Source organism: Prionailurus bengalensis, chromosome E4 (assembly GCF_016509475.1).
Source record: "Prionailurus bengalensis isolate Pbe53 chromosome E4, Fcat_Pben_1.1_paternal_pri, whole genome shotgun sequence".
Classification (NCBI taxonomy): Eukaryota; Metazoa; Chordata; class Mammalia; order Carnivora; family Felidae; genus Prionailurus; species Prionailurus bengalensis.
This window is the reverse complement of record NC_057360.1, coordinates 6,547,874-6,563,856: the sequence shown is the minus strand read 5'-3', so window position 1 is coordinate 6,563,856 and position 15,983 is coordinate 6,547,874. Positions and strand designations below refer to the sequence as shown.

Here is a 15,983-nt window from a genome sequence, read left to right as displayed (position 1 = left end):
TTGGCAGTACTCTCTGAATATAAACAAACATCAAACTGTTTGCTTTCAGGTAACAAGAAGGGGACAGCAACACTGCTGTCATCCAGGGTGTGGAACAGGGTATAGAGAACATCAAGCTCTAGTCCCCCCGCCTCCCAAAACAAAACACTACACAGAAGGTAAACAGAGTATCTAACAAAAACAACTTTCAATGTAAAAATTATTCTTATCAAAGTATACTTAATTTTTCTTATAACTGAAAATGAAAAATGTACATCAGAAAATACATCAAAGCAAAAATTTTACATGCTAATTGGAAGAAGAGATTATACAAGACTAAATAACCTAAGTCATGTTTTAAAAATTTCTTTCAGAGTTAATTCATCTTTATCTTAATAAAAAAATGTTCACTTGGATTCTGTTTACTCTGAAGGCCTGTCATTTAAAATTTCCATGACAGTAAAATTAGGCACTTCCCATGTATTAATGAATCACTAATAAATGCTATTTGTAGTTTTTCATACATGGACTTATTTCCTGTTCATTACGGTGTACTGTACTTGGTCAATTCCATATAGGACAACTGGCTTATAAACCTATCCTCTCTTACCTATGTATCTATCTATCTATACACATGTATACAATCACTCAGTCATTTATTATCTGCTTTGCTCATTTTCTAGCAACAGGATAATACTGGCTGGGAATAAGGGGTGGTACTTTCTTACTACCATCACCAGATACCCAAATAAAATGATGTGGCTGAAGTGCAAGCCCAAACCGTGAAAAGCTGCTCCGGGGGTACAACACTTAACCATCTATTTGTCATTCATGATTTAAAGGAATATTTTCCTAATTTTCCTTCCTTGTGAAGGAAAAGTTCACAGTTAATACTGACATACTTTCAACATGTTTTCACACTATAACACATAAAAACAGCCTAGATCAAATGCACACCACTGTTTTAAAGGTTATCACCCCTTAGTCCTACATCCAAGTCACCTTTACTTCAAGGACTGGAAACCTGAGACTTACACAACTTATCCAGAAATCAGTTATCTTGCAACATCAGGTAGCACAGTAGAGGGGAAAGGCAGCATGTTATGATCTGATGAATCCTGTGTCTGTCAGTCTTTAATTCTCATTTTTCTCATCGGAAATAATGGTATCTATCCATGAGATCACTGTCATGATCCAGTGAGGTTCAGTATTAAGTGACATAATGTACATTACCCAGAACAAAGCCTGGCACAAAGTAGGCACAAAAATAAATGTTTCTCTCTTTTCCCCAACTCTCCAACATAGCTAAGAATTAGGGAAACAAGAAAAACTAACTCTAAAAAACTCAAGAAGGATACAATAACACCTATACTCCCATATTCATGACCTTTACTAACAGAAAAGTCACTCACTCAAGAGTCTTTTTACTGTCTGCACAGACACATGTAGCAAACTTGAAGTGAGGATTAAGGTAAGATACACTGCACCAAGAAGTAAGGGTCAGACAGATGGCAGGAGTAAGACAAAAAACAAGAGCTTGGGACCCAGCTCAGAACCACAACAGTCCAGAACCATTCTGTGCAGAGGGCCAACAGTCCCACACCCCGTAATGTCTCCCAAGGCTGTCATGTGATGTATCACACTGCAGTAAGTGACATCCATCATGATGACTTTGGGTCATAAACCAGAAACTTATATCATATTCAGGCTTCTCCACTTGAGAAGACAGTGATATGGGTAATTCATTAATAGAAATATAGAAAATGGTCAAACTTTTACAGAAATTGTCAGTTGTAAAAGTTCAGTCATTTGGAAAATTCATTATGTGAAGGAATTCATCTCTCTGGAGATGATAAAAACGGATCAAGTGTGGACCTACTATACTTGGGAAATGTAGGCCTACTAGAAAAATTATTGGGAAAATTAATACAGAAGAATAAAACTGCTCTATCTCAGAACGCTGATGGAACAGATTCTGGAAATCTGTGAATTTAACATTCATTTACCTTCAAACTCAGTTCTGTTTATACCAAATTAAGTAAATTAATATATTAAATATACTAATATTTTGAGTATACTAATAGTCTGTCATAATCTCAACTGCTAGGTATTTAAAACTATTTAATAACTGATTATGCTAGAATTGCTTATCTAAATCAGAAGAGAAAATGGGGACAATACACCTCCAAGAAAGCCATTCCCTTCACATTCTTCTGTACGAAATTAAGAAATATTCAATTCCAGATGCTAAAGGCAATGATGAAAGCACATTCACTCAGCCTACAACATACATCCAGCCTGGCATATTCAAGGACTGCAAATAAAGACTAGGAAACAGCAAAAGGAGTCACAACTTGAAAGTTTCCAAATTTAGTGTGATTAGATGAAAATCAACGTAAAAGAGCCAGAGCTTTATTCCTCACAGCTGCACACACCTTCTTTTCAAACACACCTTTGCAACACTAGAAGACCTTTAGATGTAACCTACGTAAATGTTTACACCAAGTTAGCAGGCCCTGGGTGCACCTATAGCTAAAGTGAGGGCAGTTCTCCTTTTTAATTGGACTAAAAATACTCGGACAATTTCTGGAGAATTAGATTGCTCCAGTATATACATTTGCTTCCAGGGTTAGGTCTGTAGGAGATTCTGGATACATGTGGACCCACTGAGAGGGACATAACAAATTACTAGGTCGCAGATACTCTATTAGCTTTTCTGAAATGTTCCCCCCTCCTAACAATTACTAAGATTTTGCATTCTAATAATGGGCAACCAAGAAGCAAGTCACTTTTTGTATTTACAAGTTGCATGCTTAAAGCATAAATGAATCACTTATATTTCATAACTGGAAACATTTAATAACACTTTCAAAATGATCAAATTAAATAAGTACCCATCTTCAAACTGATTCTACAATCTCGGCTAGTATCATAAGTTATTTCAGGTCAGTAAACTGTTCCCCTCATCCTATATTGTAAAAACTGCCAGTGATAAATCTGAAACAATAACATCCTTGCACTAACATAAGAAAGCAGATAAGATTCTCTCACAAGACACCTAATAGGCTAAATCTGGCTGGGTTCTTCAAGCAATTTAACACAAACATAAATCACTTAATTCCTTCTTACTCAAAAATAATCCCAAGATTATGAAACAGCTTTTGTCATCTGGCAAAAATGACACTCAATGAGACATGCCACATAAGCTGATAATCATTTAAGAATTTAGTTTCATTCACACAGATGGCCATGAGGGGAGACACCCCCCTATGCGGCCCTATACGCCCACTGTGGACTGAAGGGCTGAGAAAGGGAGAAAAACCAGTTGCTGATGACACTGTAGAGATGCCTTAGCCAGCCCTGAAGAGGTACGGTTATTTAAGCCAGGAAATTTCTTTCCTGTTCAGTCTCAGGTAGCATTTGTTATTTGCATCTGATGTAATGCTGAATGATACTCAGTATGAATACTAAGTATTTCTAAGCTTGGACATGAAGAAAACTGCTGGTGGAGAGAAACAAGGAAGCTACGATGGGAATTTATTTGCAAAGTTGACAACTTCAGTTTGGGGCACTTGTAAAATCAAGTTGATAAAGCCAGCTTTCTTAGACCTGTCCAAGGTCAAATTAGCACATATTTAAAGAACAGTGTTCTTAATTTATTTATTTATTTATTTATTTATTTATTTATTTATTTATTTATTTATTATCTTGTACAATTAGGGTCGAAGGTAGAAAATTGAGAAGAGTTGTGCTGGGATCTATCTTTGACTCAGTCAGACTTGGTTTTCCAGACTGCTCCCTGGTACCTGCGTTCAATTCCTACAGTTCTGGATTCTTATCTGACATTATCGTAGAAACTGCCCATTTCACCCTTTGGTGTTGATGTCTTTGCCAAGTCCTTACGTGACGAATGACACCTCCATTCATTTCCTGGAAATCTTGACCCCTGCTGGCTTAAGGGCACTTGGTTCATTACTAAATCCCTCCAGCAACACAAGAATATGTTCCTTGACTATTAATGTGACCCAGAACTAATTTTTCATTCTGGCTGAACTTGGCTAGTCTTGCTACCATATCCCAACAAACAAAGCAAACTGAGGTTTTAAATAAGTTTTAATTTTATATCACATTTCTGAACATAACAGAAACTGCTCATTTAAAAACATGATTATATACCTGTGAATCTAAGGAAACACACAATTCGTTTGTGCCCACTATTTTGGTCTAATTGAAACATTTTAATAATTCTTTTTAAATACCTTAAATGTTCAATTACATTATTAATCTATTTTCCAAGTTTTAATCTCCTAAGTTGGAAAAACCTTTTAAATAAAATGATACTGGAATTAATACTTTATATGAGAATCATTCATAATAAACTTAAAATGACAACATCATTAAGACATTCATCAACATTTTTTATTAAATTAAGGAGTAGTAGATATCTTTTTTTCAGAGTTGCCAGATTTTTGTTTAATTACAAATTCTTCCCCAAATGTCCATTTAATGTCACAGTCTTGAGATTTTCCTTACCTGCTGTCCCGGTTTCATGACTTTTTTCTTCAGGCTTGCCATTTGACTTGAAAGCCCTTTGTTCATCCACCTCATCATCCCCCCACCATGATGGCTGCCCATATAATGGAGTACCACGGGGCATCGCAGAAATATCTGGAAAAGGTGAAAAAAAATCTGTCTAAAGCATATGAAACAGAAAAAAAAATGGTTTTACAGAATGCTAGAATTGCCTGGCTAATTTATTAAATGAAAACAACATATAGTCTAGATAGTTGAAGAGTACTCTAAGTTGAAAAACTTAAGTTTTTGTGTCAGACCTTATTCAGTGTTGGACATGACTAAATAAATGAAATTTTGCACTGGCTGATATCTAAGTAATGCACACTGCTGTAACCTAATAGCTTTTTGCTAAGGTGTACTCAGTATTTTGGTATACAGAAATGGCTCATTAAGTAAGTCGAGATAAAAGACAAAAGTAAGTTTTGGTATGAATGACCACCAAAAAGTTTTTTTAAGCCTAGGGGGACTGTACAGTAACTAAATTTAACCTAGATGTTAACATGACTAGTAGATTTATATTTGAGCAAATTTGGTAATGCCTATTCTATTAATTAAAAAAAAAATGTTTTTGGGGCGCCTGGGTGGCGCAGTCGGTTAAGCGTCCGACTTCAGCCAGGTCACGATCTCCCGGTCTGGGAGTTCGAGCCCCGCGTCAGACTCTGGGCTGATGGCTCAGAGCCTGGAGCCTGTTTCTGATTCTGTGTCTCCCTCTCTCTCTGCCCCTCCCCCGTTCATGCTCTGTCTCTCTCTGTCCCAAAAATAAATAAACGTTGAAAAAAAAAAAAAAATAAAAAAAAAAAATGTTTTTGTATGAATAGGATTATTTATGTAAAGCAATTCCTGGAACATCATATATACAGTAATAATTATGATGACATAATATCATTGGATATTTCCTTTTATTTTTTTAGATTTTTCATTGTCATTTTAAAATTTTTTTTAACATTTATTTACTTTTGAGAGACAGAGAGAGACAGAACACGAGCAGGGGAGGGGCAGAGAGAGAGGGAGACACAGAATCCGAAGCAGGCTCCAAGCTCCGAGCTGTCAGCACAGAGCCTGACACAGGGCTTGAACTCACGAACCATGACATCATGACCTGAGCCAAAGCTGGACGCTCAACTAACTGAACCACCCAGGTGCCCCTGGATATTTCCTTTTAATTCACTTGTTATAATTCAGAAAAAGCAGACAAACATTAAATAAAAATATTGAAAACTATATTTATTTCTCTCAAATATTTAAATATATTAAACACACCTACATATAACTGTCATATATAATTATGTGTTATAAAATGCTTTCTAACGAAAGCGTTGGCTATGTTAAAACCTACTCTAAAACTGTCATTATTACAAATTTATATGGACATGGCCAACTTTTTTAGAACAAAGGATGCCATTTCTTCATAACCACGTATAAATATGGTATTTCCAAACAGGTTAACTTACCCACGGCTTTTTCCTCAGACTTCAGTGCTTCTGTGGCTTTATGCTGCACCTCTGCTGATGTATCTGCTCCCTTTGAATCCAGGCTTTTGGCACACGCAGATTTTGACAACTCTGATTCTGAAGATTTTTGGGACAGCTGAAGCTGAATGGTAAACTTCTCATGCTACAAAACATTTAAAAATGAAAGTGAAACATCCAGGAGTGAAATCGACCCTAGCAAATGGTGGATTTACAAAGGAAATAAGTAAAAAATTTTTACCTTTAGTGCTTCTTCAGGGACCCTCATTTCTCCTCGAACTACAGTGAAAAGATTTGTATGTAAACAAGGCTAAGGAAGAATATATTTCAAAATTGTGATAATCAAGCTTAAAATAATCAAAGATAATTTAGGAATTGTCCTATTTTCAATAGGTAATTACAACAGAAGTATCATATTCCCCTTAAGAGTTAAATGTTAAAATATGCTCATAACTGTGAGGACTTTACTTTTTAAATACCAGAGAAAAATCTTGGGGCACCTGGGTGGCTCAGTTGGTTAAGCGTCTCACTTCAGCTCAGGTCATGATCTCACGGTGCGTGGGTTTGAGCCCCGCGTGGGGCTCTCTGCTGACAGCTTGGAGCCTGGAACCTGCTTTGGATTCTTTGTCTCCCTCTTTCTCTGCCCCTCCCCATTTGTGCTCTCCCCCCCTCTCTCTCTCTTTCAAAAATAAACAAGCATTAAAAAAAAAATACATACTAGAGAAAAATCTTAAAATCTAGCAAATAATTCTAAACTTAATAACGGCCTTCAGGAAGTAAATAACTGGGTAATAAATCAGAGCACAAAGACATGTTCAGTTCTCACAAACAAACAATATGACTACAAAGAAGAAAAAGCACCTGGATCAAATTATATTAATACTTAATCACAAAAATGTAAAAGGAAGTATGTCATCAGTGATTATCCAACAGCAAATTCTGAAAGAATTCGATTACTCAGACTTCACAAGCATTGATAAAAATGAAGCTCACTCTGAAAGTGCAAAAGAAATTCTATAATTAGGGTCCTTACAACAACCACAATCACCCCTTTCCTCCAGACATTGCAATCAGGGTCGTATCACACTGACAAACAACTGATTCTATACAATTAGAACCAAATGCTAGAAATAATGGGTGCTTTTATTATTATGCCAAAAAGAACAATGCCTCTGTATATTAAAAAACATCTTTCACTAAACAGTAGAGGTCACATTTCCCACCATTACTTAGCCCTGTACTAAAAGGACTTTTATAACCATGTACTAAACTCTATTATCCTTTACCAATTCATAGCACCCTATGACTTCAAGGCTAGAAAGCTGTAATTATCACAAATGATTGGGGTAAAAATAGTTCCCATGCATAAGGAGCAGTAAACTTGCAAATGAGTTTTTAACTTCTATTTCTGTTCATTAAAATGATAAAAATTCAGAATTTTTTGGAATTGTAAAGAGCTTTAGGGACTATCCCGTTTAATTCCTGTTTAATATCTCATCCTTCTCTTCTATACATAGGGAACTTGAGGAATGGAAGGGCAAAACCTAAGACGAGAATCTTGTCAGCTGAAACCCAGTCCAGGGTTCCTGTAGCTGTGAAATATTAGAATTTTCTTTTCTTGTTATATGTATATGCTGATACATATTTGCTGACATATATGAAAATAAGTATTTCATAATTAGTAATTTCATACTTAATGAAAAATAAAAGTCCAGTAACTTTGTTTTACACCCAAGAAATGCATGAACAGCTGGAGGAGATTCACAGCATTTGCATACTTCCAATGGAAAACACAGTGTCTCCAAAAAACAGAAAGCCATTTCCATTTTTTCAATGGGAAACACCAATGATTTTAGCCTGCTCTGGGGGTTTTCCGGTGCTCCATTCAAGTTTATTGCTGAGGGAGTTCCAGGCTGTCCCCTAAGGCTAGTGTGGGGTCTTATGTTTACACTTGAGACTCCTTGAAGATCTGGGAAAACTTGAGAGAGCCCACACTTCTTGGGGTCAAACACTTTATCTTTCAAAAAGTTTCATGTGTGCGAAGCCAAAGATTTCAAGGATCCTCTTGTTTGGGTCATGAGTTCACCTGAGAACACCGGGCTGGCTGGGAGATTCTGAGACTGCCCTAATTCCAGTTATGTAACTTCCTAAGTTATAAAAAGTTTAAAATCCTACTTGTTAGAAATTGTATTTGTTAGGTTATTTCCCTGTTTCTTTACATCGGGCTGTGATTGCGATTTTACATCTTCCCTATGCTCAGTTTATTCAAGAAATGTTTATTGGGGCACCAGGGTGCCTCAGTAGGTTAAGTGCCTGACTTCGGCTCAGGTCATGATCTCCTGGTTCGTGGGTTTGAGCTCAGCATCTGGCTCCACAATTACAGTGTGGAGCCTGCTTGGGATTCTCTCTTTCTCTCTCTCCTTCTCTCTCTCTGCCCCTCCCCCACTTGTGCTCCCTTCAGAGAGCTGTCTCTAAATAAATAAACTTAAAAAAAAAAGTCTATCTACAAGTGGGGTCAAAGAAACTCATCTGCATACTAGTAATGCATTCAAAAACATCTTATCTAAATGTTATCTCTTATCTAGATGATCTTAGCTAGATAAAACATCTTATCTAAATGACAATTAAAGCTAACTAAAAGGAGGGCAACATTTTGAACAGTTTTAGTTACTCCTAGGGCCTTAAAACAACAGGTGTCAGTGTGAACATGTGTCTCAAAAATCATTTTAAAAATTAATTTAAGTTACTTCACTCGGGAGATACCACACACTTACAGAAGAAATCAAATATTATATATGAGTTTTTGTTGCTTGGTACAAGGTTTCCAGTGTTAAGGTTTCAAAAGATGCTGTATTTTCAAACTGTTCAATGGGCATTAATACAATATTCTCTCAAAAACTGTATTACTAAAAAGAATGTGACTTTCATGGTATTGAAGACACTGGATGCCACAACAAATGAGAATACTTGAATTATTTTACACAATGAAAAATACATTCTTTTTCTAAAATTTATGTGTCTTATATGTGTGATTTAAAATACATATATAGTAAGACTACCCTTAAAAATTTTCCTTAAAGTTAGCCAAAAACTTGTGTGTTTGGATCTTCTCCTTAGAAATATGAGAAATTTAGGGGCACCTGGGAGGCTCAGTCGGTTAGGTGTTCGACTTTGGCTCAGGTTGTTATCTCACTGTTTGTGGGTTCTAGTCCCGTGTCGGGCTCTGGGCTGACAGCTCAGGGCCTGGAGCCTGCTTCGGATTCTGTGTCTCCCTCTCTCTCCCTCCCTCTCAAAAATAAATAAACATTAAAAAAAAACCAAAACATTGTTTTAAAGAAATATGGGAAATTTAGGGGTGCCTGCATGGCTCAGTTGGTTAAGCATCCAACCCTTGATTTCAGCTCAGGTCATTATCTCCCAGTTTGTGAGTTCAGGCCCCCCCATCAGGCTCTGTGATGACAGTGTGGGAGTCTGCTTGGTATTCTCTCTCTCCCTCTCTCTGCCGCTCCTCTGCTCGTGTTCTCTCTCTCCCTCTCAAAACAAATAAATAAACATTAAAAAAATATATACGGGAAATTTGTTTGACTACATTCATAATAAAATACACAATTATGCTAAAATAGATAGCACATTGTATTAACAAGGCAGGTCCTAGAAGATGGCAAAGTTAAAAAAAAAAAAAAAAAGTTCATAGCAGAAAACCTTCCAAGGGTAAAATTTTATTTCTTTAAGCAAACTTTCTACTAGCTTAAGTTTGTCTTTATCTTCAGAAAGATGTATCGTTTTGTTCTGGAAGATCAATTCCTTTGTCCAGCTTTTAGAAAACCTTGTTCTAAAACAACTCCTTTAAACTTTTCTTCTATGACTTTATTCCGTATCTAATACCTCATGTCAATTTCTTAAATTTAGCTCTCTCAAACTTTGGAAACATCCTCCATTTTTGAAATCTGGAAAGTGTGTTCATGCTTTGTTGTGGACATCAATCACATTAATCAGGAAGAACCCTAACTTCTCTAAATGAAGAGTCTTTGAATTTTAGTTATGTTTATCCCCTTCCTGATCATTTTAGCAGCCATGATCTGGACCCAAACACACAATGCCATAGGTAATGTTCCAATTATAGATAAATCATCATCTTAAAAGACACGACAATGATTTTTACCTTGTTTCTAATACAATTAATCCAATCGTTTTGTGGACATTATAGGAATAGACAACTACTTTGGGAAAAAGCAGCCCATTAAAAAAATTAAGGTACTAGGTTCTTTATAATAACCCTGAGATGACTGAGATGGTAAGGATTTTGAGATTTATGGTATTTAAGTAATGTTTAAATCATTTTCCACTAAACATGGAAACCATATCATAGTCTGATATTCATTCTAGTTCACCAGTGATTCCATCTTTTTTTCTTTTTTAAAAAAAATTTTTTTTTTTCAACGTTTATTTATTTTTGGGACAGAGAGAGACAGAGCATGAACGGGGGAGGGGCAGAGAGAGAGGGAGACACAGAATCGGAAACAGGCTCCAGGCTCTGAGCCATCAGCCCAGAGCCCGACGCGGGGCTCGAACTCACGGACCGCGAGATCGTGACCTGAGCTGAAGTCGGACGCTTAACCGACTGCGCCACCCAGGCGCCCCATCTTTTTTTCTTTTTAATGTTTATTTTTGAGAGAGAGATAGGGAGTGCGATCAGACACTGAGAGAGGGAGACACAGATCTGAAGCAGGCTCCAGGCTCTGAGCTGTCAGCACAGAGCCCGACGCGGGGCTTGAACTCATGAACCATGAGATCATGACCTGAGCCAAAGTCGGATGCTTAACTGACAGCCACCTAGGCACCCCTGCATCTTAATCTTTTTTAAACTGGTTCCTTATCTCTCCCACCTCTTAATACTGGTATAGAATAGGTTTCAGTTCTTGGATCTCTTACCAATCTATATTCACTACTATATTAACTACTACTTTTCCAGACACATGAAAGCTGAAAGAATTCATCACCAGCAAAACCATACTGCAAGAAATGTTAAAGGAAGCCCTGAGCAGAAAGAAAATGATATCAGATGAGAAGAACAGATCTATAAAGAGGAGCGAAGAGCATGAGAAATGATAGTTACACTGGTTTAAGCTATAAGAGTACAATGGGCATAAAGATATAAGATATTTTTATTTCAATCTCATTAAAAGATAATTGACCTTCCACTTGTAATAATGTAGTATGGAGTTTGTAACATCTAAGAATAGAGTTTGACAATCATAGCACAAAGGTCAGTACAGAAGAAATGAAAGTATACTACTGTAAGGTTCTTATACTATATGTGAATTGGTATAATATTGCTTGAAGATACAACTTAAAGAAGTAACTACAAATCTTGAAGCAAGCAATCAAATAAAAAAGTTATAGTTAATAAGCCAATAAAAGACATAAAATGGCATCATACAAAATGTTCAAAAAATCCAAAATAAATTAGAGGAAAAAGAAAACTGATGGCACAAATAGAACAAATATCAAGATGACAGAGGTAAACCTAATTACATCAATAATCACACTGAATGTGAATGACCAAAATCCCCAAATTAAGGCAGAAATGATCAGATTGAATAAAAAAAATACCAACTGTATGATGCCTACTTTAAATGTAAAGACACAAATAGGTTAAAAGCAAAAGAATATAAAAAATAGAAAAGATGTTCCTTGCTAACGGCAATCCAAAGAAAGAAAGGAAAGAAAGAAGAAAGAGAAAGCTAGAACAACTAAATCAATGTCAAAACAAACTATATTTTAGAGCAAAGAACATTGTCTTGAATAGAGCAGGTCATTTTCTTTTATTTATTTTTTTTAAGTTTATTTATTTATTTTGAGGGAGAGTGAAAGTGTGAGCCGGGGAGGGGTAGAAAGAGAAGGAGCCAGAGAATCCCAAGCAGACTCCAAGCCCAGCACAAAGCCCTACTTGTGGCTGGATCTCATGACTGCGAGATCAAGACTTGAGCTGATATCAAGAGTTGAACAGTCAACCCACTGAGCCACCTAGGTGCCCCCAGCAGGTCAATTTATAATAATTAATGGGATCAATTCATCAAGAAGACATTTTAATCCTAAATGTTTATGTACCTAATAACCAGGTTTCGAATTATATGAAGAAAAACTACTGCAAGGAGAAATAAGCAAATCCATAATTATGGTCTAAGATTTCAATATTGATCTCTCAATTAACAGAACAAGTAGACAATCGTTCGGTAACATATAGAAGGTGTGAACCAAACTGGCCTGACATTAATAGAACACTCCACCCAAACAACAGAAATGCACATTCTTTTCAAGTACATATGGAACACTTACCAGGAGAGATAAATTCGGTATATTCTGGGCCATAGGACAAGTCTCAATAAATTTAAAACGATTTGAGACATACAAAGTATGTTCTCTCATCAGCATGGAATTAAATTAGAAATTAATAACAGAAAGTCTCTGGGAAAATCTCCAAATTACTTAGAAACTAACAAACTTATTCAAAATTATTTGAATAACCAGTACTCAAAAATCAAGAGAAATCAGAAAGTATTCTGAACGGTAGAGCAGTACTTAGGAGAAAATTTATAGAACTAAAAGCCTATATTAAAAAAAAAGTCTCAAACGAATAACCTCAGTTTTTATCTAGGAAAAAGAAATTAATTAGAAATCAAAGAGGAAATAGAGGAAACTCAGTTAAACCAAAAGCTTGTTTTTCTCAGAAGATTCTTCCCATTTTCTACATGAAATTCACTCTACCCACAGAATTCTGTCAGTTAATGGTGACTCTATTTTTCCAACTGCTGAGATCAAGTGCCAAATCGTGGACTTTCTTTCATTCTACTTCCAATCTAATCAAGAATATTACTGGCTTCCTCTTCAAGATGCACCCATAATCTGATTCCTCACCACCTCCTCTTTCACCACCCTGCTGTAAACCTCTGACTCACTTGGGGCTACTACACAGCCTCCTAACTCACCTCCCTCTTTTCACCGCGGCCCACTTCCATCCTTAGTCTTCTTGAACAAGAATAGCCACAGGATGTTTCTAAGTAAGTCATTATCATGTCTCTCTTCTGGTCAAACCCCTGTAAATGGCTCCCCATTTCACTTAGAATAGAAGTCAGAATCCTTGCAATGGTCTGTTAGGGCTGATGTGCACCCCGCTCCCATACCCCATCTTCCTACTCTTTACTGGTCCCAACCACAATGACTTTTGAAGGCTGTTCTTCAAACATGCCAAACATGTTGCTGCTTCAAGTCCTTTGTATTTAACTCTTCTATCTTCCTGAAGAGCAATTTCCCCTGATATCCATATGGCCAGCTTCTTTACTTTCTCCTTATCTTTGCTCCACTGTGGGCTCCATGAATATCCTTTTTTAAAATTACAACTTCTCACTCACCACCACGAGCTCTCTGGATCCCCCAGTTACACTTTTTCTCCACAGAACTTACCATCCTCTACTATTCTTTTTTTGTGTGCTGTCAGCTTCCTTCAACCCCAGTAGAGTATAATCGCCAGGAGGACAAGTATAATCGCCAGGAGGACAGAGTGGTCTGTTTCTTTCACTTTTGTGTCCCCAGACCATGGGGACAAGGATCTCCCAGCACACAGGAGATACACACATTTAATAACTGTGAAGTGAATAACCTTAGGCTTGCATATCTGCTAAAGTTTGGCCACTTGGACACTTAAGAGCTCCTTTTTGATTACTGCAGGGATTATTATCCCTCATGAGTTTATAGTCATTTGTTAAACTTGGATATTTCTTCCACTACTGGCTTTTCCAAATCACTTAATTTCTTTAATTAGAAAGCGCTTGTGGCAGATAAATTTTGTGTCTTCAGTTCTATCTCAATTCATGGTAAGATGTTCCTTCTATTACTATGACATTGTAATAAAGAGTTTTCCACTCCAAAGAAGAGGAGTTCGTAAACTGGCTAACTATTAAGCTTAATTTTAATAAAAATAAAGCACAATTATTTCAGCCAAATATAAAACAGGTAAATGTAACATATAAAATTTGTTTTAAAAATTTCATCCCATACAATAAAATTTCATCCTAATGTTCATTTATGTATAATTTTCAAAAACCATAAGCAATAGATGCTATTTTAAAATAATAGAATTTACTGAGCCTACTCTGAAGATTTGGATAACAGTTCTGGTTCAACACCGATTCATAACACGAAGAAAGTCCTTTGGAACCAACAAAACATTTGTCCCAGCAACCCCTATTGCTATTATGAGCTGGTATATAAAAAACAAGTATTAGTTCACTACTAAGAAATCACTACACAAATTGTAAAAGCGGGAGTTATTTCTCAGCAGTTGTTTTCTTTCCTTTTTTTTAATGTTTATTTGAGACAGAGAGGGAGAGAGCGAGTGAGCGAGGGAGGGGCAAAGAGAGAAAAAACAGGCTCCAGGAGAATCTGAAACAGGCTCCAGGCTCGGAACTGTCAGCACAGAGCCTGACATGGGGCTCAAACTCACAAGCTGTGAGATCATGACCCGAGCTGAAGTCAGATGCTCAACCGACTGAGCCACCCAGGAGCCCCTCAACAGTTTTCTCTTGATTTAAAAGTCAAAGTAAACATTATAGAGTTTTATTGCAACTCAGATTTTCTATTTTCTCATGTTTTGAATCAGATTAAGGAGGTATTTAAATTCAAAATATATTTATTTGCATTTATTGTTTGATGAAACTTTTTATGCTGGTGGAAAATGGTCCATGGATCAAGGCTTTAATGTTAATTCTTAATCATTTTATGTGATTCATATTCTTAAAAGTATTTACAACTCATAAATACTAAGATTCAATGGTTTCACTTTTCAATGTTCCTTTGCTGTACAAGTATAAAGTTCATATGATGTGCTAAAAACTATTTTTCATAAATTTTAAGTTAAATCTAAAAAAAAAACTGGTTATGCTTTAAGAACAATTTTAAAGTGTTAGTACGTTTATTTTATCTATGTATCAACTCCAGGTAGCTGAGACTACATTTGCTATAGTATAGTGATAAAAGTCCATCTGACTTGCCAATGTTCAATATATTCTTCAATATTAAAGTCCAGAAAAATGTAGTAACTGAAAAATGAAAACTCAAGAAAAACATTCAGTATAAGGTGGAATATGTATATTTTAATTAAATAAAGTCAGTCCCCTTTATTTCAAAGCTTTTTGCCTTATATGAATAGAAATGCTTTATTCTTCTTCACTAGTGGTTCTTTACTATACCCTAGGGAGGTCAAAGTCATGTCCCCACTCACTTCCTAGAATCCTATTTTGTTACTTACTTATTTACTTATTAAAAGATTTTATTTTTAAGTAATCTCTACAACCAACGTGGGGCTCAAACTCTGAGATCAAGAGTCGCATGCTCTACTGAATGAGCCAGCCAGGCGCCCCTAGAATCCTATTTTTAACGAAAGAATTTTAAATACACACTAACTGTATAATGAACTGAGCCAGGGAGTATGGGTCTCAGAAGATATAGGATACTGAAAACTCTGAGTTAAATAAGTGATAGAGACAGAATTCTTAAAACAGAGTAAAAGTACGAATGGGAAAAAAAGGTAGGGATAAGTTCTCACACTCCTCCCGGGACACTGATCTGTGCCATGCTCATCCAAACAACAACAAAATCCCTAGGCTGGGCTAATATTAGACAGTCCTTTGTCCTCTCCTTGTTACATTCTCTGATACCCAAATTACACATGTAAATACCACTGCTGAAACTATAGGGATGGGGGAAAAGCTGAGTCCATCAACTTTTCTAGGATTATTTTTAGGAATAGGCATAACAACCAGAAAATATATGTATTATTTTTAAACATGTATTTTAGTATGGGAGGGCAAAGAGACTTCTAGCATGCCTTTACTGAAAATTCTTAGATCAAGAAATGTTAATGTACATCAGAAAGCTTTATGAATAAATTCAATAAATGCA

At 36.2% G+C, this 15,983-nt stretch overlaps 1 protein-coding gene across 47 annotated transcripts in view; it reads right to left on the bottom strand.

Moving 5' to 3' along the window:
* Positions 1 to 15,983, bottom strand: part of CEP170 (centrosomal protein 170) — a 126,455-nt gene that overhangs the window by 53,762 nt on the left and 56,710 nt on the right. For all 47 annotated transcript variants that reach the window (XM_043568263.1, XM_043568269.1, XM_043568273.1 and 44 more), the window contains 3 exons: positions 6,265 to 6,323; positions 6,006 to 6,168; positions 4,513 to 4,647 (listed from right to left, as the gene is read on the bottom strand). In XM_043568263.1, the coding sequence (XP_043424198.1) occupies positions 4,513 to 4,647; positions 6,006 to 6,168; positions 6,265 to 6,323 (357 nt within the window). The remainder of the gene's footprint in view (positions 1 to 4,512; positions 4,648 to 6,005; positions 6,169 to 6,264; positions 6,324 to 15,983) is intronic.